Raw genomic sequence first — 27212 nt, forward strand, 5'->3', positions numbered from 1 at the left:
TGAAATATTGGGAAAATTACCAAAATGAAACAACTTTCACTGTGTGGAATCGTAATGAGGTTGAGAAACTATGGGCTAGACTCATGTTTGCCAAAGATGCGTTCACACATTGATTGCTGAGTGCTGCTTCAGACGCTTCTGAGGGCATTATAGAACACATGATAAAAAAACACACCAGCATTACTGCTCTCAAAATCAGAAAACCTCTCAATTCCAAAACAATGTTGGCTCCAGGGATTTTAAACATGGTACTGTAGACTATATCACAATTCTTATAATAATAGGTCTTTCTCAAGTATCATAGCTTTTATTAATATTGGGGAGCCATGACTATAGCCCCAGTCTCTGAAAATTAAGAGAAGAGTATAGAAAATCACTGGCATAGCAAGTTTGTTGAGCAAAACTTTAGTTTTATTCCTTTCTATCATAGTTTAAAATAAACTACTTTTCCTAATAGTGCCTATATACCACCACTAGTTGTTTTCTTGGATTTTTGTTGTTCTCACCATAAAAAAAAAATTAAAAAATCAACATATACTTTAATTAAAAAGATATCAAATGAGTAACAAAATAATAACAGACTCTTAAAGCCATAGTACTGTTTACCTTTCTCTGTGCTTGAGAATATAGAGATGATTTTATGTCTGGGCTTTTTTTCCTCTGGAACAGAGGGCAAAGGTTTCAAACTGTGATTGGCTGACAAAGGGTCTTTGCCTCCAGTGCTGAAGATGGTACTGCTCATCCTCACAGGCGGCGCCGGAGGCTTGTCTTCCAATTCTCCGTTATCAGACATGATTCAGAGTTACGGTATGTCCTGAAACACATAGGAAAAAACGTATAGTTAATAACAAGGTGAAAAATAGTAGGCACAAGCGCGATACAGTAACTAATCCCTCCTCAATTTCAAATTAGAAAATGTTACTTAAAGTGACATCTGTGAGATTTACAAAACTCAATGAGTAAAGGGTTAAATTGATCTCCTATAAATATGGCAATCTCCCCCAACAAAGTTGGTGAATGGTTAGCTGAGGAAATGTCTGAAAAGTTATGTCAAGTTTAGAGGATTATGGTAGTTTTGGGAAACTATAATGATACTAACATATAAAATGATTCACCTAACCAATTGATTCTAAGAGTAAATGTTTCAATAAAATGCCAGACAACATGGACCCTTAAAAAAAAGAGAATTCCTGCCGGGACCGGTTTGGCTCAGTGGATAGAGCGTCGGCCTGCGGACTGAAAGGTCCCGGGTTCGATTCCGGTCAAGGGCATGTACCTTGGTTGCGGGCACATCCCCCCGTGGGGGGTGCGCAAGAGGCGGCTGGTCGATGTTTCTCTCTCATTGACGTTTCTAACTCTCTGTCCCTCTCAATTCCTCTCTGTGTAAAATAAAAAAAATATATTTTAAAAAATTAAAAAAAAAAAAGAGAGAATTCCAAAGAGAAAGACAATCAAAGGAAATGTTTCTGATACGTCTCTCCATTTCTGCAGCAGAGACATGACACTTGCTATGAAATACACCAACAAACTTCCTACCCTGGGATCTGGATCTATGCTCACCAGCCTTATGACTACAATTTATCCTTCATGTAAACTATCCTAAAGGATGAAAATGTACCACTGGTGCAATATTTGGTCTCTGAAAATTTGACATTCAATTACACTCCGTAGTCCCTTGTGAGTCTTGCAGGCAGGGCCATAGAACTTGATCCATTTGGGAACACTGACAAAAGTATATCCATAGCTTGGCTAAAAACCAGAGTCAGGCCACATCTCAAGGTTCTACCAGCCTGTGATTCCCTTTCTAGGCAGTCAAGTAACCCCCCTCTTATCCATGAGGCTAATTCAATGGAAATTTTAAGCTTGTTACATATACATACATATTTTGTCTTTCAAAAAGTGGATTGCACACATTTAAAATCAGCATTTAAGGGGGATGCCTTGTAATTTTCAGATGAATTCTGATACAACACTATACATTCTAGGAAACTACCCATTTTTCCACTAAAAGTTTTGATTGATAATTAGATCCTGATTATAAAGTTATTTAATGCATGTAAGTGAACAAAACTTTGTATATGTACAATGAAAAGAATGCCAACTCTATTTACATAAAATTAAAAATTAAATTATTTATATAGTTTGAATGCTACCTGAAGAAAAATAGGTATAATTTGGACAGAATGGAGGAATGAAGATTATTATACCTAATTCTACTCCAAATCACACACTTTTTGTTTTCCTTGATAGGAGTATCAGGTATTTTATCTGACATAATGACAATTATTTTTCAGCCTATAAAAGAAGGAGAATGAGAGAAGGTAAAGGGGGAGAGGGGAGAAACATTTCTGGGAATAACTGAGAGAAGGGCTGGGAGACGGGAACAAAAAGATTTATATATATTTTTTATTTTATTTATTTATTTTTTAAAATATATTTTATTGATTTTGTACAGAGAGGAAGGGAGAGAGTTAGAAACATCGATGAGAGAGAGTCATCGATCAGCTGCCTCTTGCTCACCCCTCACTGGGGATATGCCCGCAACCAAGGTACATGCCCTTGACCGGAATCGAACCCGGGACCCTTCAGTCCCCAAGCCGACACTCTATCCATTGAGCCAAACCGGTTTCGGCAGATTTATATTTATGTGTGAGAAAAACTGCCTCAAGTGAAATTAAACTACTGGTGATCAAAGGCAGAAATGGGGATGAAATCAAAGGTAGTGCAGGGGACACACAGTGAGATGATCCTTCCAAACCAGCTGGTCACATCATGTGGGTGTGTTCGGGATGGGATATGAGCAGGATGTGACCGACTGTTTTTCAGTGTGGGCTGTCAGGTGTGCCCTGCCAAAAGGCACTTGCCTATTTCTATAAATGGAAGAAAGACAAGGCTTAGTAATAATGTTTTGAGGATTATTTGATAAATCAAGACAGATGTTTATTGCTTATGGAACAAGAGATGAACCTTAGAGCAACTCACTTTCATCTTTTTTTTTTTTTTAATGTATTTTATTGACTTTTTACAGAGAGGAAGGGAGAGGGAGAGTTCGAAACATCAATGAGAGAGAAACATCAATCAGTTGCCTCCTGCACACCCCCTACTGGAGATGTGCCCGCAACCAAGGTACATGCCCTTGATGGGAATCAAAACTGGAACCTTTCAGTCCGCAGACCGACGCTCTATCCACTGAGCCAAACCGGTTAGGGCTTACTTTCATCTTAATCACCAGTGACAACAGAGAGAGCAGGATCAAATTCTGATTACACTTTGACCAAAGGCATTTTGGTTAAGCTGTGACCAAAATCATCTATATTAATGCACATTAAATTTAAAAATCAAAGTGCTACCAGAGAACCGTCTGAGTGTGAGGCTCTCTCCTCCTAGCTTCTTGTCACACTGTCCAGAAAGAATTCAGATAAGTGATAGGAAGCAGTGTTGAAGCAAAGCAAGCAAATTTATTAATACGCTTGGCATATTCTTAATAAATAGTCTGAGTGCCCCACCTGGTGGGAGTTCAAGGGTTTTCCACTTTTCCCACTATAGGTCTCAAGGTTTCCCTGCCGGATAGACTAGATTTCAAGGTCCCCTGTTTAATGTTGGGGCTTTTTCCAGAATTTATGAGAACATCTGCCAATTTTATCTTGGCAAGTACCAAGACAGCTGATGACTTCTTTTTGTTTTTAATCTTTATTGTTGAGATTATTACAGATGTCTCACTCTCCCCCCCAATACCCCTCTCCATCCAGTTCCCACCCACCCCACCCCATCCCAGGTCTTCGCCACCCTAAAGCTTGTGCCCATAGGAAATGCATATATGCATATAAGATCTTTGTTTAATCTCTACCCCCCCTTCCCTCTGAGAATTGTGTCTGTTCCATTTCCATGCCTCTGATTCTATTTTATTCAGTTTATTTTAATCATTAAATTTCTTGTTCATTTATTTTGATTTTTAGATTCAATTGTTAATAAGTATGTACTTGTTGCCATTTTGTTGTTCATATTTTTTTTATCTTTTTCTTCTCCTTCTTCTTAAAGAATAACTTTCAACATTTTATGTAATACTGGTTTGGTGATGAATTCCTTTAGCTTTTTCTTTTCTGTGAAGCTCTTTATCTGACCTTCAATTCTAAATGATAGCTTTGCTAGTAATCTTGGTTGTAGGTCCTTACTATTCATCACTTGAATATTTCTTGCCACTCCCTCTGGCCTACAAAGTTTCTGTTGAGAAATCAGCTGATAGTCATATGGGTACTCCTTTGTAGGTAACTGCTTTTTTCTTGCTACTTCTAAGATTTTCTCTTTGTCCTTAGCCATTGGCATTTTAATTATGATGTCTTGGTGTGATCCTCTTTGGGGTTCCTCTTATTTTGGGCTCTGTGCTTCCTGGACTTGTAAGTTTATTTCTATCACTAGGTAGGGAAAGTTTTCTGTCATTATTTCTTCAAATAGGTTTTCAGTATCTTGCTCTCTCTCTTCACCTTCTGGCACCTCCATTATGTGAATGTCGGTACATCTGAAGTTGTCCCAGAGGCTCCTTAAACTATCTTCGTATTTTTGGATTCAATTTTCTTTTTGCTCTACTGGTTGGATTTGTTTTGCTTCCTCTGAGAATCAATTCATTTGATTCTCAGAATTCTCTATTTTACTGTTGAATCCCTGTATATTGTTCTTCATTTCAGTCAGTGTATGCATAATTTCAGACTGGTCCTTTTCCATTTTTTTTTTTTTTTGAGGTTTCTAGAAGATTCTTGAGTAACCTTATAACTGGTATTGAAAGCTATATCCAGTAGTTTGCTTTCTTCCATTTCTTTCATTTGTGACATTTTTTTGCTCTGCATTTTGGCTGCTTCCCTGTGTTTGTTTCTATACATAGGGAAGAGCTGCTATGTCTCCTTGAGTTGGTAGAGTGGACTAGTGTGGTAGGTGTTCTATAGGACCCATGGCTCAGTCTCCCCAGTCACTCTAAGTGCACCCCTTTGTGGGCTGTGAGTACAGTCTTATTGTAGTTGAGACTTGATTGCTGTTGATGTCACCGGGAGAAACTGACCTCCAGGCCAATTGGCTGTGAGGAACAGCTGCAACTACAGTGGGAGAGCTGCTGTGCAGAAGACACCCTAATAGAATAGGACTTACTTCAGTGGGGCTTTGGTGCTCATCGAGTCTGCCCCTTGAGTGGGTAGCTTATGGATGTGTAGAGTTGTAATCTAGTATGATCTGACAGTGACCACTGGATACACAGGCTATTGGGTCTCCAGGGAGGTGCAAAGTCTGCCACTGCCTGGGGCCACTAAGCAGGAGTTACAGAGAGAGCTGCAGATTCCTCCTCTTTGTTTGGGGTTTGGAAATGCCCAGATGATGCCCAGCTATGAAGCAAGGCAGGCTGTTGCTGGTGCTGTGTCTTGGGCCTTTTATTGATAGGTTTGAGGCTCCATGACCCAGCTGCAGCTTGTTTGAAAGATTTTAGTCTGAGCAAGGACAGGCCATTCATATGCAAAAGCCACTGCACACAGCTTAGGTGGGGTTGTAAACTGAATGAGGTGGGGTCTTAGGGAATCAGTAGAGTGGAGCAAACAGAAATGGCTGCCAGTCAGCACTGCACAGGGGAGGTCCCAGCATAAGAACAATGATCCCTGCAAGCACTTCCATCTGGGAAAAAGCTGCCCCTCAGTTCTTCCCCGATGCCAGACAATCCAGTTCCTCCTCCTATGTGTTCCCCAGAGACTTGCCCTGGTGCTGGAGCTCAGAGGAAGCAGGACATTATAAGTTCACTTTGTGGTGCCGGCTAAAGGAGTTCATCACCGCCAAACCAGTATTATAGAATCAGGGGCATAGAAAGGGAGTGAACTGACAATTCTTGGGGGAAAAGGGGTGTGGAAAGAGAATGGACTAAAATTATACACTTATAGATGAGGACAGTGGGGGGAGGAGGGGAAAGGGCAGAGGGTGGGGTGGGAACTGGGTGGAGGGGAGCTATGGGGAGGAAAAAGAGGAACAATTGTAATAATCTAAACAATAAAAATTTATTAAGAAAAAAATAAATACATAAAATTTATATTGATACAAATAAATGAATAAATAAAATGAGGCATCAAATCTTCCTTACAAAAGATTTCCAAATGATATATGTAGATATACCCCCCTGTAAGAGTTAAAATTTAACTTTCCTCCCCACTTGATTGTAAGCTGGACTTGGTGACTCATTTCCAAAAAATATGGAATGGGAAAAATAACTTCGCAGTGGAAAAATCTCACAAACACTGTCTATATAAGAAATATCCAAACCTGTAGAGAATGTTTATATCAATTAAGCCAAAAGGAGAACACCCCTGGAAGCAGAATCTCAACAGACTCAGACAAATGCTGCAGATAACAACTTGCAATTTCTTTTATGCGAGATTAAGGAGGAAACAAAGATTAAATAAAGATGGGAAAAAGCAATTTGGGGATATGATTACAGGATAGTTAATAGTACTGCTCTCTTGGCTTAAGGCAAAGACAAAGCTTTTACTAAAAAAGTTATATGCCTGGGGCATGGCTACCCACCTTGACCTGCCTAGTTAGGAATTTATGATAGGATCACCATGTGAGGTTAGTTTCCAAATAACCCCTTTTTTCCATCACAACTGCATTAACTAAGTAATCAAGGTTAACACCACCAGTGATAAGTCATGTTGGTAACACCCTAAATTACCTCTGTCGTATTCTTCCCCCAAACCTATAACCCAATCTAATTACAGGGGGAAAACCAGAGAAACCAAAACAGGGACATTCTACAAAGTTCCTCACCAGTTTCCTAAAAACGACCAAGGACATGAGAAATAAAGAAAGACAGAAACTGTCACAGAATAGGAGTCTAAGGAGACACAACAATGCGGTGGTATCCAGGAACAGAAAAAAAAGACATTAGTGGAAAAACTGATGAAATCCAAATAAATTCTAAAATTTAGTTAATAGTAATGTACCAATGTTGGCTGCTTCTTTTTTTTTTTTTAAGAGAGAGTGGAAGGGAGAGATAGAAACATCAATGTGTGAGAGACACAAATTGGTTCGCTGCCTCCTCCTGCATGCACTCTGACCAGAGAGGGGAACAAACCCAGGTACATACCCTTGACTGGGAATCTACCCCTTGACTCTTTTGTCCATAGGCCGACACTCCAACCACCGAGTATGCCATCCAGGGCCAATGTTGGCTTCTTTGCTTTGACATATATTTTATGGTTTAAGTGATGTTAACATTAGGGGAGATGGGTTATAGCTATACAGGAAATCTACTATCTTTGCAACTTCTTTCAACATCTAAAATTATTCCAAAATAAAAAGTATATTAGAAAATGAATTACTAAGTTCCTAAAAAAAATTAAATATGCTACCTACCATATGACCTAGCAATTCCTCTCCCAGTATATACCTAAGAGAACTAAAAGCATATGTCCAAACAAAATGTTCATAGCAGCATTATTCTTAACAGCCGAAAAATGGAAACAACCAAAATATACATTAATAGGTGAGCAGATAGACAAAGCAATATTCCATATAATATTGTTCAGCCATAAAAAGTAAGGAAGTACTGCCAAAACCGGTTTGGCTCAGTGGATAGAGCGTCGGTCTGCGGACTGAAAGGTCCCAGGTTCGATTCCGGTCAAGGGCATGTACCTTGGTTGCGGGCACATCCCCAGTGGGGGTTGTGCAAGAGGCAGCTAATCAATGTTTCTCTCTCATCGATGTTTCTAGCTTTCGATCCCTCTCTCTTCCTCTCTGTAAAAAAAACAACAAAAAAACACACAAAAAACAAAAACTCAATAAAACACATTAAAAAACAAAATTAAAAAAAATAAAGAAGTACTGATACATGCAACAACATGATGAATCTTATAAACATAGGTGAAAAAAGGACCATATATTATATGATTCCATTTATATAAAATATCCAGAACAAATTCATAGAGAAAGAAAGCAGACTGGTGGCTGCTAGGGGGAGAGGGGAATGGAGAGTGACAGCTAATGGGTATGAAGTTTCTTTTGGGGGAAGGAAAATGTTATGGAATTAGACATTGCTAATGGTTGCACAATCTTGTAAGTACATTAAAACCACTCATTGAACTGTATACATTAAAATGGTAAATTTCAGCTATGTAAATTATATCTTAATTTTAGAAATAATCAATATTTACTGTATAAAGATTAAAAGAGTTAATAAATATTGAAAGTTCTGCTTCTACTCTCACGGTTATTATTATTTGTAAGATCCTATGCTAGAAGTTGGAGAACATAAAAGAGTTCACAACCTAAGAGTAGAAAAGACCGACACATGCCCAATTTAAGTTAGGTCATATGCATCCCCTTTATCAATATCTGTTCTCAACACATGTATATTAAAAACCACTTAGTTTCTTCAAAGTAGCACTCCTCAAAATATTTTGACCTCAAGATCCCTTTAGAACACTTTAAAATATTTAAGAATCTCAAATACTTTTTGTTTATATTGGTTACATCTGTTTATATTTATCACATGAGAAATTAAGTTATTTATTTCATTAAAAAATAAACCTATTGCATGTTAATATAAATGACACTTTTATGAAAATAAAACAAAATAAATTTGAGAAGAGTGGAATTATTTTACATTTCTGCAAATCTGGCTTAGTAGAAGACAGTTGAATGCTCATAATCTACTTCTGCATTCAATTTATTATGTTATTAATTGTGGAATCTGAAACCACAGTAATAATTTTGTAGTATTACATTAAACCCACCGATTTCTCTTATAATCCAAATGAATCTTTTACTCTTGTATGAATTTTATAATGAAAGAAATTATTTGGAAAATATTGGTTTACTGAATTATGAATACAACCTCTATACATATTTAATTACAATAAAAATAAAATCACATTAATTAATATCACTATTGATATAATCAGAAAAGCTTAAGTATTGGGAAACTGTCCAACTCAACCAAGTATATACAAGTTTTCTAAAATTCTAATTTTCACTTGAAAGCTTAAATCATTTCATTCATTTTCTTGCCAAATACCCAAGTCAGAACAACCAGAGTTTGTGGGCCAGTTATTCTTTCAAATAAATATAGTTTCCCATGAAGGGTTAGTTTAATTCAGGGGTCTTCAAACTATGGCCCGAGGGCCACATGCAGCCCCCAGGGGAGTCTGATCCTGCCCGCCAGGTTTTTTGGGCAGTGAGCGCAGCCAAGGTGTTACAGTAGGAATTAGTAGTTCATATAGTCCGGCCCTCCAGCTCTCTGAGGGACCGTGATCTGGCCCCCACTTTAAAAAGTTTGAGGACCCCTGGTTTAATTCAATCACATAAGTAGTTTTCTGCAAGACAACCTATCATGTTTCATAGGTGCCTTTTGATTACTTCCCAATTTGCTACATAAATACTTTTCACTGTTTTATCAAGTACATCCGTAAGTGAACCTGGTTTAAAAAAGCAAAACAAAACACTACAACCCCATAGCCAATACCTTCGTGGGTAAAACTTCCTATACTTTAACAAAATGAAGGCGTTGGCTGTGGGGTTGTAAAGTACAGGAAGTTTTACCCACCACTGCTTTTGCACCATCAATGCAAAAGCAGTGTAGAAGGCAAAGAATGTACAAACTTAGTATTACTATGAAAATGGGTTTTGACCCAACAGACCCCAAGGGTACCAGAGACTACACTTTGAGAATTGCTGCTTTAAAGTGTATCCCAACTCTATACCTCACCCTTATCCCCCCAATTCTTCCCTTTCTTTTGTTTAATTTTATTTATTGAAAGAAGAGAAGGGAAGGGGAGGGAAAGAGAAGGAGGAGGAGGAGGAGGAAGAAGAGGAGGAGGAGGAGGAGGAGGAGGAGGAGGAGGAGGAGGGGGAGGAGGAGAAGGAGGAAGACTCTGTGGGTCTGGTCACCCACAACTGCCACCCCTGCCGGCCTGGGCACCTGCTGTTTGGTCGCCCTTCACTAACCCCCTGCCGGCCTAGTAGCCCCCCACAGCCAGCTGCTCAGTTGTTTGGTTTCCCTCACTAACCCCCCTGCCGCATAGGCTCCCCATACAGCCTGTTCGGTCATCCGTTCAGTTGCGATGGTCACTTACGCTTTTATTATTATAGATACTGCACCATTCTTTGACAATGAATTATAACTTTGCATCATTAATTATAAATTTAAGTGTCTTTCTTACCCAAGACTTCAAGCAATTTAAAGGCAGGGATTGCCTTAGCCAGTTTAGTTTACTAAAGAGTGTCAGACTACAGACTGAAGGGTTCTGGGTTCAATTCCGGCCAAGAGCATGTTATCTCCATTGCAGGCTCAATCCATGGCCTGGTCAGGGGGTGTGCAAAGGCAACCAATCGATTTGTCTCTCTCACATGGATTCTCTCTCTTTCTCCCCCTTTCACTCTCTAAAAAAATCAATGGAAAAATATCCTTAGATGAGAATTCATAACAAAAAAATAAAGGCAGTGATTCTACTAGCACTGCTATTGTTATTACTATTCCTACTGCCACTACTGCTATACTATTTTACTATCTTCTATAATGTTTAACATAGATCCTTTCATGTATTAGACAATAATCTTTACTAATTTATGGTACACACTCTGCGCCCAGACGAAATATTCTTCTTCTTTAATTTATTAACTCTCTTATCAAAGAGCATTTCACTAAGATAACATTATCCACTACCCTATATTAACAAAAATGTTTTTGTAAAGGTTTATAGCCTCCCCTAACACCTAATTCTTGGCCTTAATCTTCAATCCTGTTCCATAAAGCAGTGTGTGATTTTTTGTATATTCCTTCTACTATCAACTGCCTATTAGTGCCAAATGAGGATGAGATAAGGTTCTTTACATACTACATTTAGCCAGAAACAATAAAGAAATGTAAAAACAATTCATGATAAAATACTGACTTACCTATATTTTGCTCCATCATTACTCAAAAATGTTTTATAAAAAAAAAGAACAAATGATTAGTACCTCTCTCCAAATTCATTAAAATACTTTTCACTTTTTCTACTCTTCAGTGAAAAACAAGTAGGCGAAACAAAAAGCATGCCCAAAACACACTGTACTCTTCTAACAGGCCCATTGTTTAATTGTGACTGACTCAAAGACAAACAATACCTCAATTGTCTACTAAGGAGACTAGGGGAAGTTAAATATACAACAGAAATATAAAAAGGAGTGGTGTCTGGAACCAGTCAGTCCAAATAATACAAACTACTAACTTTCTTATAATCCACTAGGATAAACTAGTATAAACCACGTTTTATTTAAAAAACAAAAACAAAAAAACAAACAAACAAAAAAAACACTCCATGATTTAAAAGCACAATTTATAAATAATTTAAAAAGTACAATTTTGCTTTATATTTTTACTTACATTTTATATAAACAAACAGACCTTAATTTTCAATACATATGAATGTATTTGCTGAGACATCTAATAGTTTCTCAGTAAACTACCAGAGCCCCAACATCACTGGCCTTTTATTCCTCAAAAGCTTCTAATGCCTCTAACAGCAAAAACATCAATAAAAATATCCCAAAATCGGAAAAAAACAACAAAGAAAACAAATTAAAAAATTTTTACTATCCCAAATCAGCTTAGGCAAACAATATACACGGTGAAACCAATCAGAATGAAAGGATTATTTTATTTGGTGGCAATACTCACATCAGGCCTATTATAAGTAGCAAAGCCAAAAAGGCAAAAGGAAAAATAGGGAAGAGATGGAGAAAACAAAATTGGGGCACTCGTAAAGAATAAAGGAGGAACATGAAAAGAAACTCAGATTCATATTCAAATAAATAAAGGACTGGATAATATCAAATCTTTTAAAATAATGAATATTAATTTTTTTTAATGCATGGGAAAGCTAGTTAAGATGTAAGAATGTTTCCATAGAGCTCCCAAAGCAAAGTGAAACCTGGAATAAGAGAGTAAGCGATTTACTAATCCAGTTATTCTTGAGGGAGACCATAATTTCCCACTTTGGTGTCTCTCACAGGGGACATGTGAAAAATCAACCCAGTCTCCCTAAATTTAAAAACATAATAGGAATGCTTCCCACACAAGCTAGGACCTAAAGGCTAAAATAAATATAACAGTGAGTCAGAAATAAATCCTTCTGGGCAAAAGGGAAATAAGAAAACCTTAAGTGTACTAAGCCCAGTGGTAAGGGGGCAGGGAGAATCTCTGAGAAATTGCAAACAAAATGCACACATATGATCTGAATTCAGTCCCATCTAAAAAAATCCCAAATTGGTTTAATTGAATCTGGTAGCACTCCCTGGTGAATGGTAGTATCAAATATAAATATAAAGCCTTCCTAGGAGAAAACAACTTCAACACATGCCTCAAATAATACCCAAAGATAAAATTCTACGGAAAGGAAGACCTCATGGTGAAAACTCAGTAAACAAAAAGGGTATCATGATAACTAGGCAAAACAGACTGGTGATATAGATGTGCAATGATCTGACACAGGGGATATCTAAAAAGTTCAGGGGAAACAGGCAGGAAAAAAGCAAATATGAAAAAATACAGAACATTTAATAAGAAAAAAATACCTCAAAATTAAAACCTAACATTTGAATTAAAAAGCAGCAAAGACTCAGGGAAAGAGAGAATTTGTGAAGTGGGAGACATATCTGGAAAAGTATCTAGAATGTAGGACAGAGAGACAAAGAGAAAATCTGAAAGAGAAGATGAGTAGGTTAAATGACCTAAGAAACATCTATTTGGAGTTCCAGAAAAAAATGATAGACTAAATGAGAGAATGATTCATCAGATAAATAGCAGAAAATTTTCTAGAAATGATGAAGCAAGTTGAAGAAATCTAATGAATAAAAAGCAGGATGAAAAGCAGTGAAGATACATTACAGTGAACTTAAGAACATTAAAGATGCCCCACCGGACTAGCTCTGTGGTTGAGCGTCAACCCATTCACCAAAAGGTCTCCAGATTGATCCTGGTCAGGGCACATACCCGGGTGGTAGGCTCAATCCCCAGCAGGAGGCAGCAATTGATACTGATGCATTGATGTTTCTCTCCCTCTGTCTCTCTAAAAAATCAATTAAAAAAAAAAAAACATTAAAAAAAAAGAAAAAAAGATCAGAGTTCGTAAAATCAGCCAAAGGAGAAAAAAGGGCAGACTTCACAGAAGTGGATCTTTACCTTACTTCTTTACCAACAGTGAAATCAAGAATCTTCAGTGTACTGAGAGGAAAGAGCTACTAACATAAATTGCAGATTCAAAAGAACTATCTTTCAAAAATAAGGTTGAAATAAGGGTTTGAGCCCCCCCAAAAATTACAAAAAATTGGAATCACTCTATGTATATTCTTTTTTCAAGGTCAATTATGTTGAAAATCAGTAATACAAAGATAATTAGGAAAAAACTCCCAAGTTTGGAAACTTTAAAAGACCCCTAAAAAACTTAAGAAAAGTTCATAGAAATTAGAAAATAATTAAAATTGAATGAGAATGAAAAAAACTATGTATCAAAACTTGCAGGACTGAATAAACAAAATGTGATATATATGTCGAGTACTATTTGGCTTTAAAAAAATGGAATTTGCTGAAACCGGTTTGGCTCAATGGATAGAGCGTCAGCCTGCAAACTGAGAGGTCCCGGGTTCGATTCCAGTCAAGGGCATGTACCTTGGTTGAGGGCACATTCCCAGTGGGGGGTGTGCAGGAGGCAGCTGATCGATGATTCTCTCTCCTCGATGTTTCTAACTCTCTCTCTCTCTACCTTCTTCTCTGTAAAAAAAAAAAAAAAAAAAAAAAAAAAAAATCAATTATATATATATATATATATTATTTTTTTAAAGGAATTTGATGCATGCTCTAACAAGGATGAACTTTGACCACATTAAGTAAAATAAGTTAGACACAAAGGACAAATACTGTGTAATTTCACTTATATGAGGTATCTACAGTGGTCCAATTCATTGTAGACGGAAAGTATGAGTGAGCAGTTAGTGTTTAATGGGTTCAGAGGTTGTGCTTGGAATGTTGAAAAAGTTTGGAAATAGATACTGGTAATGCTTGCTCCACACTGTGAACACAATGCCAATTACTAAAAATGGTTAAAATGGTCAACTTTATGTTCTGTATATTTTACCACACAAAACTTGCAGGGTGTAATTAAAGTACTTAAGGACACATATTAGTTCTGAACTTTTAATTTAAAAAAGAACTAAAAATTAATGAGTTAAATATCCAGAATCAAAATGAAAATAGCAAAATAAACCCGAAGTAGAAAGAAAATCCTACATAATAAAAGCCTAATATGCTGTAGGTCGTCCATTCAACCAATCAAAGTGTAATATGCTAAGGCCACTCAACTGCTCACTATGACATGCACTGACCACCAGGAGACAGACAGACAACAGCTCAACCAGTAGCTATGATGTGCAGTGACCACCATGGGGCAGACACTCCAACTGGTAAATTAGCTTGCTACTGGGGTCCGACCAATCGGAACTGAGCGAGATGGGCCAGACACCCCTTGGAGCCCTCTCGCAGTCCCTCCCTGGCTGGCCAATCTCCCTCGTCCCTTTCTTTACATCATATAAAAAAAAATTTTTTTCCAGATGAATTGAAGATTTAATGTGAAAGGCAAAATTCTAATGTTTCGAAAATTATATAGGAGAATATCTTTAAGACACAGCACTCTATAAAGAAAAAGATTGATAAATATGACACATTCTACACCATAAAATAGTCAAGTCACAAAACAGGAACTCTGCAACAAAAGGTAACTTATAAAATTTTCAGTATAAAGAATTCCTATAAAGAAATGAGCAAAGCAACCAACAACCCAATAAATAACAATCAAATGACACAAACATTCACTTCATAGATGACTTACAGTGAATAAATACAAGAAACATGCCCAATCTCATAAGAAAAAGTGAAAATGTAAATCAAGGCCATTAACAGATACCATTTACACCTTCTATATTGGCAAAATTAAGAAGGCTGACCAAAATTAAGTGTTAGCAAGGGTGTAGAAGAGCGAAGAGATTCTTAAACACTGCTAGGAGAAGAGTAAATTGCTACAACTACTTCAGAAAACAATTTGGTACTGTGTTTCCCCGAAAATAAGACATCCTCCGAAAATAAGACCTAGCGCATGGAAAGATAAGACATCCCCTGAAAATAAGACCTAGCGCAACTTTGGGAGAAAAAATTAATATAAGACACTGTCTTATTTTCGGGGAAACAGGGTATTAGCTTGTAAAGTTGATCATCTGTCTGTATATTCTGAAACTCAGCAATTTTACTCCTGGATATAAGTCCAAAAACTTTGCACATGTGCAAATTATAATATTCATAGTAACGTTTGTCATAACAGCAAATGACTGAAAACAACTCCATATTAGGCTAACTACCCTTTGGTAACAAACATATCCCCAAACCTCAATGGCTTAACATAGGTGTGGGGAATGTTTGGCCTATGGGCCATATTTAGGCCTGCAAAATCATGTGGTCTGGCCCTGCCCTGCTAAGGGCATTAGGGGTGAGTTAATTAATTGTTTGACCAAATATAGCAGGCTAATTTTTAAGTTAATAATTGTGTATGGCCCTCAAATGATGTTATAAATATCCAAATGGCCCTTGGCAGAAAAACGGTTCCCCACCACTGGCCTAACACAACAAAGGTTTTACCTGTAGTGGATACTAAGCTTGAGGAAGTTCTCTCTTCTCCTAAGAGTTTTAGGGATCTTAAATCTCCTTAAAGGTCCACTATCTTATTAAAGCTCTACCATCTTAACAAGTCACCACCAAAATGGAAAAGACTGAGGGAGCATGTGGCTCTTGACTGTCTCAGTCTACAGTCTTACTTCCCTCATAGTTCCTTACTTCCCTCATAGTTCAACAGAGTCTGGGAATACATGGAAAGCAACTGTTGAATGAAAGCATTAGTACAGATCACTTCTACCACTTCAAGATGATTTGTGAAAGAGCATGGCTGTGACTTGATAAATGACATAAAGCACAGCTTCCACAGATAAAATATGAGCTACGGATAGTCCATGAACTACCTATAGATCTCAAAGAGCAAGCAGGCTTCACCTCACAGAACTACTCTGAATGATCCAGAGTAAGCTGGCTGCCACATCCTCCTGTATGCTGTAATGGAAAGAATACCGAGGCTGCATTCCACTTACCGGAGAGTATGAAATCAAATAATCAGGCAGAGACAAAGAGGCAAAATAAACAAAACAAAAAAACCTCTCTCTCTTAAGAAAAGTTTAATCTTAAAGTGAGAAACGTTTAAGAATATTGCTAAACAGTATCAAATTGCAGATAGAGGTTTTTTAAAAAATGAGCATGTTTTCCTTTATCCCTACCGTCCTCCTCTCCTTTAATCCCAATAACTGCAATTTTATATTAATATTTGCACTCCTAGCACATAGTACAGAACGTGATACACGTGTGCTCAACAAATGCTCACTAAAATGAACTGAGACTAGGCGTGTAAATAAATTTATAGAAACAGACATCACCAGGGAATATACATTAAAAGATAACTTAAAAGATCATCATCAAATTTTCATAATTACATCAGTGATGTAAAAAAAATCATAGTATCAAATTAAGATATTTTGGAGAAATGAAGTGCTATCATGCAGGCAGGCCAACCCTGAATGAGAATTTATTCTTAATGTTCAAATTTTTTGTCTTCTTTACAATTTTTTGCTTATATATAAACCATTCTGTAAACTGTCCTACCTGATATGGGTGGTCATGCTAGCCACACACAGCTACTTAAAATCAAATAAAATTTCATTTCTTAGCTGCACCAGTTATATTTCAAGTACTTAGTAGTCACATGAACTAGTGGCTACCATATTGGACAGCAATGTTCTAAACCTTTCTATATAACTGCTCATAGACAGTCAGAGGAAGTGGTTATTTTAAGTCAAAGACTATACGTAAAAGGTTTAGAAACTAAACTTATACTAAAGTTTTCGTTTTCCCCTTAAATTTGTCTAAAATATGAGAGCAAACAATTGACTTCTTTAACAATTTGGGTAAAAGACTGACAAGTCAAAAGGTACTTGTCTGAATTTAGTAGTATGGGATACTTCTTTGAAAAGGAGTGTAACATTATTATATACTAGAGGCCTGGTGCACAAAATTTGTGCTGGGGAGGGGGGGCAGGAGGGTGTCCCTCAGTCCAGCCTGTACACTTTCCAATCCAGGACTGCTGGCTCCCAACTGCTCTCCTGCATGCCCTCCTGATTGCCCTTAACCACTTCGGCCTATCAGCCTGATCACCCCCTAACCACTCCCCTGCCAGCCTGTTTGCCCCTAACTGCCCTCCCCTGCAGGCCTGGTCACCCCTAACTGCCCTCCCTTACAGACCTGGTCCCCCTCTAACTGCCCTCCCCTGCTGGCCATCTCGTGGCAGCCATCTTGTGTCCACATGGAGGCAGCCATCTTTGACTACATAGGGATGGCCATCTCGTGTGTTGGCGTGACAGTCAATTTGCATATTACTCTTTTGATAGGATAGAGGCCTGTTGCACAGGTGGGAATTCCCTTGGGGTGTGGGGTAACCTGGACAAGAGGCCTGTGGTGGTTTGCAGGCCGGCCACACTCCCTGGCGACCCAAAGGGAGGCCCTGACATCTGGGATTGATTTATCTTCTATAATTGAAACTTTGTAGTTTTGAGCAGAGCCAAGCCTCCTGCTTGCTCCGTGGCCGCAGCCATTTTTTTGGGGGGATTTATTTCTCTTCTATAATTGAAATTTTGTAGCCTTGAGTGGAGGCCTGGGCCAGCCAGGGTGTGCAGAAATCTTAGCTTCCTCCATTGCCGGAGAAACACAAACCTCCTGCTCTCTCTGTGGCTGCAGTCATCTTGGTTGGGTTAATCTGCATACTCATTCCTAATTGGCTGGTAGGCATGGCTTGTGGGTGTAGCAGAGTTATGGTTAATTTGCATATTACTCTTTTATTAGATAGTATTCTAATCATTTATATAAACCTAGGTGTACCCTAATACTCAAGAAATTTGTTTTCATCTCTTTGTTTACTTCTCTTTCACTGTACAGAATTACTGTCCAATTTTTAAAGCATAAACTCCAATAAACAGTGATAAGGTTATAAAGTCTTTCTCTATCATGAGGATCCTGCAGTCTTTGATATCTGGGAGGAAGATTAGTCCTTACACCTCGACAAGGGCAAGATTCAGCTTGCAATTTTGTTTTACCAGATGGAGTCTGCTAGAACCCTGCTACTAAGAGGGTTCATTCATAATTTTCATATGAAAAATATCTGAGCAAAGGAGAGAAAAGCATGATGAACTTCTAAAATACAATATTCCAACAGTGTGATTACAACAGAAAATCCTTTCCCAATGATCATTTAAAGATTCTCAACTTAATGTCTAGGGAATATTTATTTGACAAACTACTTAAAGAAGTTATGTAAATAAATTTTATATAAACATCAAAGATAGAAAGTTCCTCAAGTGCAGTTTATATTATTTAGCATTATTACATCTCAGCCAATTTTTTTCTGGAAAAAAAACACAAAAAAAACAAAAAAACAAAAGCAGCTGCAAGCACCATGATAAAAAGCTTTCCCTCTCTACTATATCCACTACCTAGTAATATTTTGTTAAGCAATTAACACTGGTTCTCTATGGTAATAACGAGAGTGCCTTACCCTTTGGTTTCTAGAATCTAAACAAGAAACAAAGAGATTATATTCTAATTTTAATAAAATAAGCATGTACTGTTTATGTAAGGAGGAAAAGCAGTTGTCATCTCATTAAAAAGAAACCTACTCGCCCTAGCTGGTTTGGCTCAAAGGATAGAGCGTCAGCTTGCAGACTCAAGAGTCCCAGGTTCGAGGGCATATACCTTGGTTGTGGGCATATCCCCAGTAGGGGGCCTGCAGGAAACAGCTTTTCGATGTTTCTGACTCTCTCTCTCTCTCCCTCTCCCTTTCTCTCTGTAAAAAATCAATAAAAGATATTTTAAAAATAAATAAAAAGAAACCTACTCATCTCAAGAGCTTTCACATAGCACTTAATAGTCAGAACCTGATATGATCTCTATTTCTCTGAGCTCCTACAGCACTAACACCATTCCCATGCTGGTTATTGGTTTAGTGGCTCTCAATCCCAAATTCATCCTTTTTGCCTACTCTGAGAATGGATCTGGGACCTTTACGTAAGAATTTTTCCTTTCCCAGCTGGAACGATGCTAAAATTTATCAGTAGAGGGCGCAGGAGAGACATTGCACAAGTTTTGCTTCCTGGTCTGGTGTGCCAGCTCCGGGGCTCCTCCAGCTCCAGGCTTCTATGGGGCAAGGTGTCCAGCCCTCCTGCAGGGGCTCCCCCACACTCTGTGGAGGTTCCGTAGCACCAACACAGCATCACAATGACCTGGCCATTGAGTGATCCACAGCTATAATACTCTCTCCAACAAGGTCTGGATCCCAGCTCCAGGGAGAGGCTGGCTCTTGCCTGTGGCTCTATCGACCATCGCCCTGGGATGGCAGCGGCTTCTATTTCTGCTATTCCTATGTTTTAAGGATTTTATTTACTTATTACTAGCTAATCCCTCATTATTCCATTCTCCTGTTAAGAGTCAATAATTCTTTCCATGTACAAGTTCCTGTGTGGTTTCTTTCTTGATCAGACCCAGAGTGATACAGTCCCATCCATTAATATGACACATACTTCCTTGAACTTCAGTCAGCTGGATTCTAACTTCTCTTTCTACAAGATTATAAACTTCTGGCTACAAGAAACACTTTTCATACTTCTCTGTATCTATCTGACATAGACATAATGCTGTCAATACAGAAGTACCAACAAATGTTTAAACACATACTTCAAATGATTCATACTCTACATACTTGCATTAGTTTAAGGATACTATAAACAAATAACACATTTTCTAATAACCCACTTTATTTAAGAATTTTTACCACCAAAAGCATAAATAATCAGGATATCATAAGAATGCATTCCTCAGTGTCCACTAGACTATAAGATTGCAAAGTCAAGACCAGCCTGCACGCTTAGACCTATCAGACCTTGTAAGACAAGAAATAATGAACTGCCCACGCTCACAGACTGTTCAAGGCAATGGGGTGGGAATGGGCCTGAGCATGAACGATGCTTATTTTTGCCTAAATGTGAACAATAAGGTAAAAAATTATGCTCAAAACGATAGAGGACGTTACAGCCAGGCGACAAATTATTTATTTACAAACAATTATGTTGGAGTTTCAGAGTAACATGGTTGAAAGTGTAAGAACCTTATGGCAAGTCTCCACTCTGTGCTTCTAAAAACCTAGCAGAAAGCCCCCTTCGACAAGCACAGTCTCATCAGCACTCATTTTACCTCCCACGAGGAAAGCTGGGAGAGGTTCAAATTGGCCTCAAGCCCAATTTGGCTTGTTCATGTTACTCAAATGAACCCCCTCCAACTTACCCCAATAAAATATATTACCTCTCTCTTTTTTTTTTTTTTAATTTAAGGAAAAGAAAGAAACCACCTGGGCAGATGCAGACACAGAGCAGGGCTGATGGGAGCAGAGGCAGAGGCAAGGATGGAAGATTTGCCGCTGGTGAAGAAGACCGACTACAGAATACGCTGTAGTCTCCTAGAGCACTTCAAAGAGAAGAGTTCTAAAAGTGACCTGAAGAATGGAAGCACAATGGAATCATCACACAGCCTTTCAAACAGGACTACCCTGAAGGTGACAAAACTATTTATAGTTTTTGCTGTGTTCAGGAAAAGAATCACTTGCATAACTTCACAGCCATGCCTCCTACATTCTATGTTGCTGCTGTTCGTATCTGAAAAAGGTTGTCATCACTTTATTTTTTTAAAGAACCAAAGTCTCTAGAACACCTTTTTAAACAATTTTCTTTTAGCTCAGCTAATGTGGCTCAATGGTTGAGCATCAACTTATGAACCAGGAGGCTCAGTTTGATTCCCGATCAGGGCATATGCCAGAGTTGCTGGCTTGATCCCCAGGTGTGTGTGGGGGGGGTGAAGGGGGAGGCATGCAAAAGGCAGCCAATCAATGATTCTCATCACTGATGTTTCTATCTCTCTCTCCCTTCTTCTCTGAAATTAACTTAAAAAAAAAAGATATTATTAATTATTAAAAAAAGAAAAACTTTTATTTATTTCATAGAGTGAAAGAGAAAACAACTTGTTGTTCTATCTATTGATGCATTCATTGGTTGATTCTTGTATGTGCCCTGACCTGAGATCAAATTCACAACCTTGGCATTTCAGGATAACTCTCTAACCAACTGAGCTACCCGATCAGGGTGACATTCATCACTAAAGAAGTAAAACCACACACGAAACAAACCAGCAAAAAACCAACCCTGCCTGTCTGGATTATTTATTCTGCTAGTAAACTTTCTGATAAATAGAAAAACATGAGAATGAAAATGTGTCCTTTTACCATTTTAAAGAAATTAACATTCTTGGAAGCAATTTAAAAAAAATATTTTTATTGATTTCAGAGAGGGAGTGAGTGGGAAAGATTAAAATATCAATGATGACAAAGAATGATTGACAGGTTGCCTCCTGCATGCCCCCCAGCGGGGATAGAGCCCACAACCCAGGCATGTGCCCTGACTGGGAATCAAACTGTGACCTCCTGGTTCCTAGGTTGATGCTCAACCACTGAGCCACACAAGTTGAGTAAGGAAAACAATCATTAAAAAAAACATTTGTTCCCGTCTTTCTAACATAATACCCAATTATCACAACTATCCACGCCTCTCAAAACAACTTCCTCAAAATTTCTAAATCACTGCAGCTATGACAATAATTGTTATTACACCCAAACCCACTCTTCGTCACTCCCAGTCTATTCTTTCCACTGCAGGGAGCACATTTAGAACATATTAAAATTTATCACTTCAGGTTTTAATATAAAGCCATTAATAGTACACTCATGATCGGGCCCCTGTTTCCAGACTCATTTCTTTGTACTCTTTCCCTCTATAATATTTAACTTTTTATCCATTCTTAGCCATCTTGGATCTTCCTGGAAAGGCTTCTGTTCAGTGACCAATTATTCCATATGCCTGTGATTGAGGGAGTTTTCCTGGGAAACAGACCGGATCATTCATTGTTTCTGTCCACCATTTCCACCTGTCAAACACTTACTGGTCTAAAAACTACCTTCTCAGAAAAGCTTCTCTGAAACCTCTTTGCTCCCAAACCATGCACATTAGTTTATTCCCTTCTGCCTTAGCATTCATCACTCTGAATTTGTTTTGCCTGTAATATTTTTATTTATTGTTAGGGAGAAAGGAAGGGAAAAGAAGAGAGAGTAAACATCAATGTGAGAGCAGAACACTGGTCAGCCATCTCCTACCAGGATCGATCCCAAAACCCAGACTGGGAATTGAGGCAGGCAACCTTTCGGTACACATTGATTTCAGAGAAGAAGGGAGCGATAGAAACATCAATGATTAGAGAGAATCATCTATCGGCTGCCTCCTGCATGCCCCCTACTGGGGATTGAGCTGGCAACCTAGGCATGTGCCCTGAATGAGAATTGAACCATGACCTCCTGGTTCATGTGTTGATGTTCAAACACTGAGAGCCACACTGGATTTGCTTTTTTTTTTCTTTGGATTTGCTTTTTTTAAAAATCCTCACCCGAGGATATTTTTCCATTGACTTTGGAGAGGGGAAAGATAGAAATATCGATGTGAGAGAAACACATCGATTAGTTGCCTCCTGCATGCTCCCTAACCACGGCCCGGGGAGGAGCCTGCAATCAAGGCCTTTGACCAGAACTGAATCAGGGACCTTTTGGCCCACAGGCAGATGCTCTACTCACTGAGTCAAACCGGCTAGGGCTGAATTTGCCTTTCTTGTTAATGTTAATCCTCACCCAACGATATTTTTCCATTGATTTTTTAGGGAGAGTGGAAAAGAGAAGGGAAGATAAGAGAGAAACAACAATGTGAGAGGAACACATCAACTGGTTGCTTCCTGCACAAGCCCTGACCATGTACTGCAACTAAAGTACATGCCCCTGACTAGAATCGAACCCAGGACCCTTTTTGGTCCATAGGCCAAACTGGCTAGGGCCGGATTTGCTTTTTAAATGTCTTCTACGTTATAAACTCCACAAGCACAGAGCCAGTGAAAATGCTGCTGACATTACATCACTAACACCTAGCACTATGTCTAGTCCTTGTGGCCGGGAGATGAGTAATTATCTGTTTAATGAATACATGAATCAATGAAAAGGTTTATCTGTGATGAAAGCTTTAGGCTAGGGGAGACGCAGGAAAATTTGAAGATACACCCACCACTGTATCTTCTTAAGATGTCTATTTTAGAAAGCTAATTACAATTAAATGTTCCATTTATCCACCATATATTCAGTATAAGGCCAGCAGGACATTAGTCTAAATTGTCACTAGTCAATCTCTATTACAACTATTTTTCAATTTACAACAGCTCATACTCCTTCCCAGAAAATGGGTTCTAGGCAACAGGAACAATAAGTAGGATCTAGTTCATGAGACACAGCAAGGAAACGGGAGGGCATACAGTAGCAAGAAGTAGTAAGTAAATAAGACTGCTGAATGGAGGCAGAAAGACACAGATGCTAGACCACAGGGAGAACCTAGAAATTTGAGAGACTTAGTTTTAAGGTTTTGGGGTTTTAATTCTGATAGTACATAATCATTATTTTTTTAAAAATAGAATAAACCAGAATAAAATCTAAACTAAAAAATCATAATTCCACTTTCCATAGAAACCTATTTTTAAAAAAATATATTTTATTGATTTTTGTACGGAGAGGAAGGGAGAGAGATAGTTAGAAACATCGATGAGAGAGTGTCATCGATCAGCTGCCTCTTGCACACCCCCTACTGGGGATATGCCCGCAACCAAGGTACATGCCCTTGACCGGAATCGAACCCGGGACCCTTCAGTCTCCAAGCTGATGCTCTATCCATTGAGCCAAACCGGTCCCAGCCAGAGAAACCTATTTTTATATTTTAACACTAAAAGCAGGAAAATGAAATGAAGAGGGAGGAGGAAACTCCTAATAAGCCTATCCTAATTCCAATATTTATTTACCATATGTACAATGTGTCCCATACTGGAGATCAAAATACTAAGGTTTAGTCCACGATGAGCACCAAACCATGAGTGGGGAAACAGTGACACAGGACTTACTCCACGACTGAGAGGAGCCGACAGGGATGAGTGGAATGCAATGGAAAAGAGGGCCCAGAGCTCCTATTTATATGAGAGTCATTAGGCAAAGAAATCAGAATTGGCTTTTAAAGAAGAAGGAATCTGCCAGGCAAAGAAAGAAAGGAAGGTCTCTGTGTATAGAGGAAACAGTGTGTGTAAGGAAACTTTGTAATCTAAATGGGATCCTCCTCTTTTTTTCTTCTTCCCCCATTGGCCTCCACCCAATCACTACACTGAAAAGTGAAACTCAAAAAAAAAAAAAAAAAGTGAAACTCAGAAAAGGCTTCAAAACTGCTGTAAGGTAGGGAATGGGGAAGCAGGGAGGGAGCAACAAAAAGATCCCAGATCACTGCCCTGCCTGGTGTGGCTCTGTTGGAACACAGTCCCATGCACTGAAGTGTCAAGGGTTTGCCTCCCAATCAGGGCAAGCTCGATGAAACAGGCACATGTGGAGAAAAAAGACCAAGATGAAATAGAGTAATTTAAGAAGAAAAGGGAGAAGGTTAAGTTTTTAAAGGATGTAAAGAAACGAAAATATCAATAGCAGAAATAAAGCTCAATAGCAGGTGATAAAAGAAAATGAGTGATAAGGACAACCATCTGAGAAGCTTACACAAAGGACAGAAATGATAAGCCAGACTACTTATTACAAATGTTTTCAGGGAAGAAAACAGAAATAAAGCAAAATACCACAAATATTTCTGGAAATGAAAAAAGAACCAATTTTGAAAAGTGTACATAAGTAACTAATATATCAGGCAATATCAATGAACAAGACAGGATTTGTCAAAATATTTCAATAAAAAGAAAAAGGAAAATTCCTACCACAATCAGGCACAGGAAACTCTGAAACAAACTGATTAATGCAAGATGACAGAGTGATTATCTACAGAATTCCTAAGGACAACAGTGATTGAATAATTTTTAAGTATGTCTTCCAGGTATTCCTACTAAAAATATTTAGATAAAAATCTATGCTACATGATGAATCTGCTTAAAGGTTAAGATGGAGAAAAATGGCAATGAGCACTGCATCCATCTCAATAAAGTTTAAATAACTTTTGAGAATTTCTATGAGTTTATTTGAGCCAGACTGATAACAATTGCCAGGAAGTGAAATCTCAAATGCTTCTAAATAATTCGTGTTAGCACTGAATGTAATTACCAAGGTAAGTCCTGAAAGAAGTTAAAAACATGACATGTACCAAAAATATACTAACAATATTCTGAGGTCCCAAACTCACCATAGGGAGGGAAAAGGGAATAAATGAGGATGGATTAAGAGAAAATAATAGTCTTCAGATATAAGGTGAGTCAAAGTATAATTTTCTTTTTCATGCTGACAAATCAGGAGTTTACTTTTTAAAATTTAGATTTATACTTAAATTTATTTAAACTATAAACTAATGCACTTTAAAAACAGGATATACACAGCCTGGCCAGTATGATTCAGTGATGGTGGACCTGTGAACCAGGAAGTTATAATTCTATTCCGTCAGGACACATGCCCAGGTTGGGGGCTCCATCCCAAGTGTGGGGCATGCAGGAAGCAGCCAATCAATGATTCTTCTCATCATTGATGTTTCTATTTCTTGTTCCCTTTTCCTCTTTGAAGTCAATTAAAAACAAATGCACACACAAACCAGTAAGCATTACATAAAATGACAAAAACACGCCTAACAGAGTTCATTATAACATTTCTCATAAATGTTTTAAACATTCATTTTAAATTAAAACAAAAATAAACTACACATAATTTATTTTTGTTTGTTGGGTGTTTTTTTTCAATTGATTTCAGAGAGAGGAAGGGAAAGATAGAAACATGGAGGAGAAACATCTATCGGCTGCCTCCTGCATGCCCCTTACTGAAGATAGAGCCCACAGGGGTATGTGCCCTGACAGGGAATTCTTAAAACTCAACAATAAAAAAATGAAAACCACAATTAAAAAATGGGTAAAAGGCCGTAACCGGTTTGGCTCAGTGGATAGAGCTTCGGCCTTCAGACTGAAAGGTCTTAGGTTCAATTCCGGTCAAGAGCATGTACCTTGGTTGCGGGCACATACCCAGTGGGGAATGTGCAGAAGGCAGCTGATCGATGTTTCTCTCTCATTTATGTTTCTAACTCTCTATCCCACCCCCTTCCTCTCTGTAAAAAAAATCAATAAAATATATTTTTTTAGAAATGGTAAAAGATCTGGATACCTGACCAAAGATGACATATATATTAAAGATGGCAAAGAAGCACCCAAAAAGAGGCTTAACATCATGCATCAGTAGGGAATTATAAATTAAAACAATGAGATTCCACTACATATTTAGATTGGCTAAACTCCAAATGGCAATGAGCACTGAATCCATCTCATTAATGACACCACCAAATGCTGGTGAGGATGTTGAGCAACTGTTGGTAAGAAAGCAGAATGGTACAGCCACTTTGAAATACAATTTTACAGTTATATATAAAACTAAATATACTCTTACCATACAATCCAGCAATCATGGCTGTTGGTATTCACCCAAATCAGCTGAAAGCTTATGCCCACACAAAACCTAAACATAAATGTTAAATAGCAGCTTTATTCATAATTGCCAAATGTGGAAGCAACCAGGATAGCTTTTTGTAGGTGAATGAATGAACAAACTGGTACACTGGGACAATCAAATATTATTCAGTGCTAAAAAGAAATGAGCTATCAAGCCATGAAATGATTCGGGAAAAACACAAATGACTATGGCTAAGTGAAAAAAGTCAAGTTGAGAAGGTTAGATATTATATGATTCCAACTATATGACATTCTGGAAAACGCAAAACTATGGAGATATGGAGGGTGAGGGGGTAAGAGATCAACCAAAGGACTTGTATGCATGCATATGAGCAAAACCAATGAACACAGACAGTAGGGGACGAAGGCTTATGCTTGGGGGAGGGGGTAGCAGGGGAGAGATCAATGAGGGGAAGACAGAGACTCA

The 27212-nt window shown here is 38.2% G+C and overlaps 1 protein-coding gene across 1 annotated transcript in view; it reads right to left on the reverse strand.

Moving 5' to 3' along the window:
- PAK2 (p21 (RAC1) activated kinase 2) overlaps window positions 1-27212 on the reverse strand; it is an 84205-nt gene that overhangs the window by 47226 nt on the left and 9767 nt on the right. The window contains exon 2 of the mRNA XM_084871650.1: window positions 607-814. Within this exon, the coding sequence (XP_084727776.1) occupies window positions 607-793 (187 nt within the window). The 5' untranslated portion in view covers window positions 794-814. The remainder of the gene's footprint in view (window positions 1-606; window positions 815-27212) is intronic.

Source organism: Pipistrellus hanaki (genome assembly GCF_964339955.1).
Source record: "Pipistrellus hanaki genome assembly, chromosome: 2".
Classification (NCBI taxonomy): Eukaryota; Metazoa; Chordata; class Mammalia; order Chiroptera; family Vespertilionidae; genus Pipistrellus; species Pipistrellus hanaki.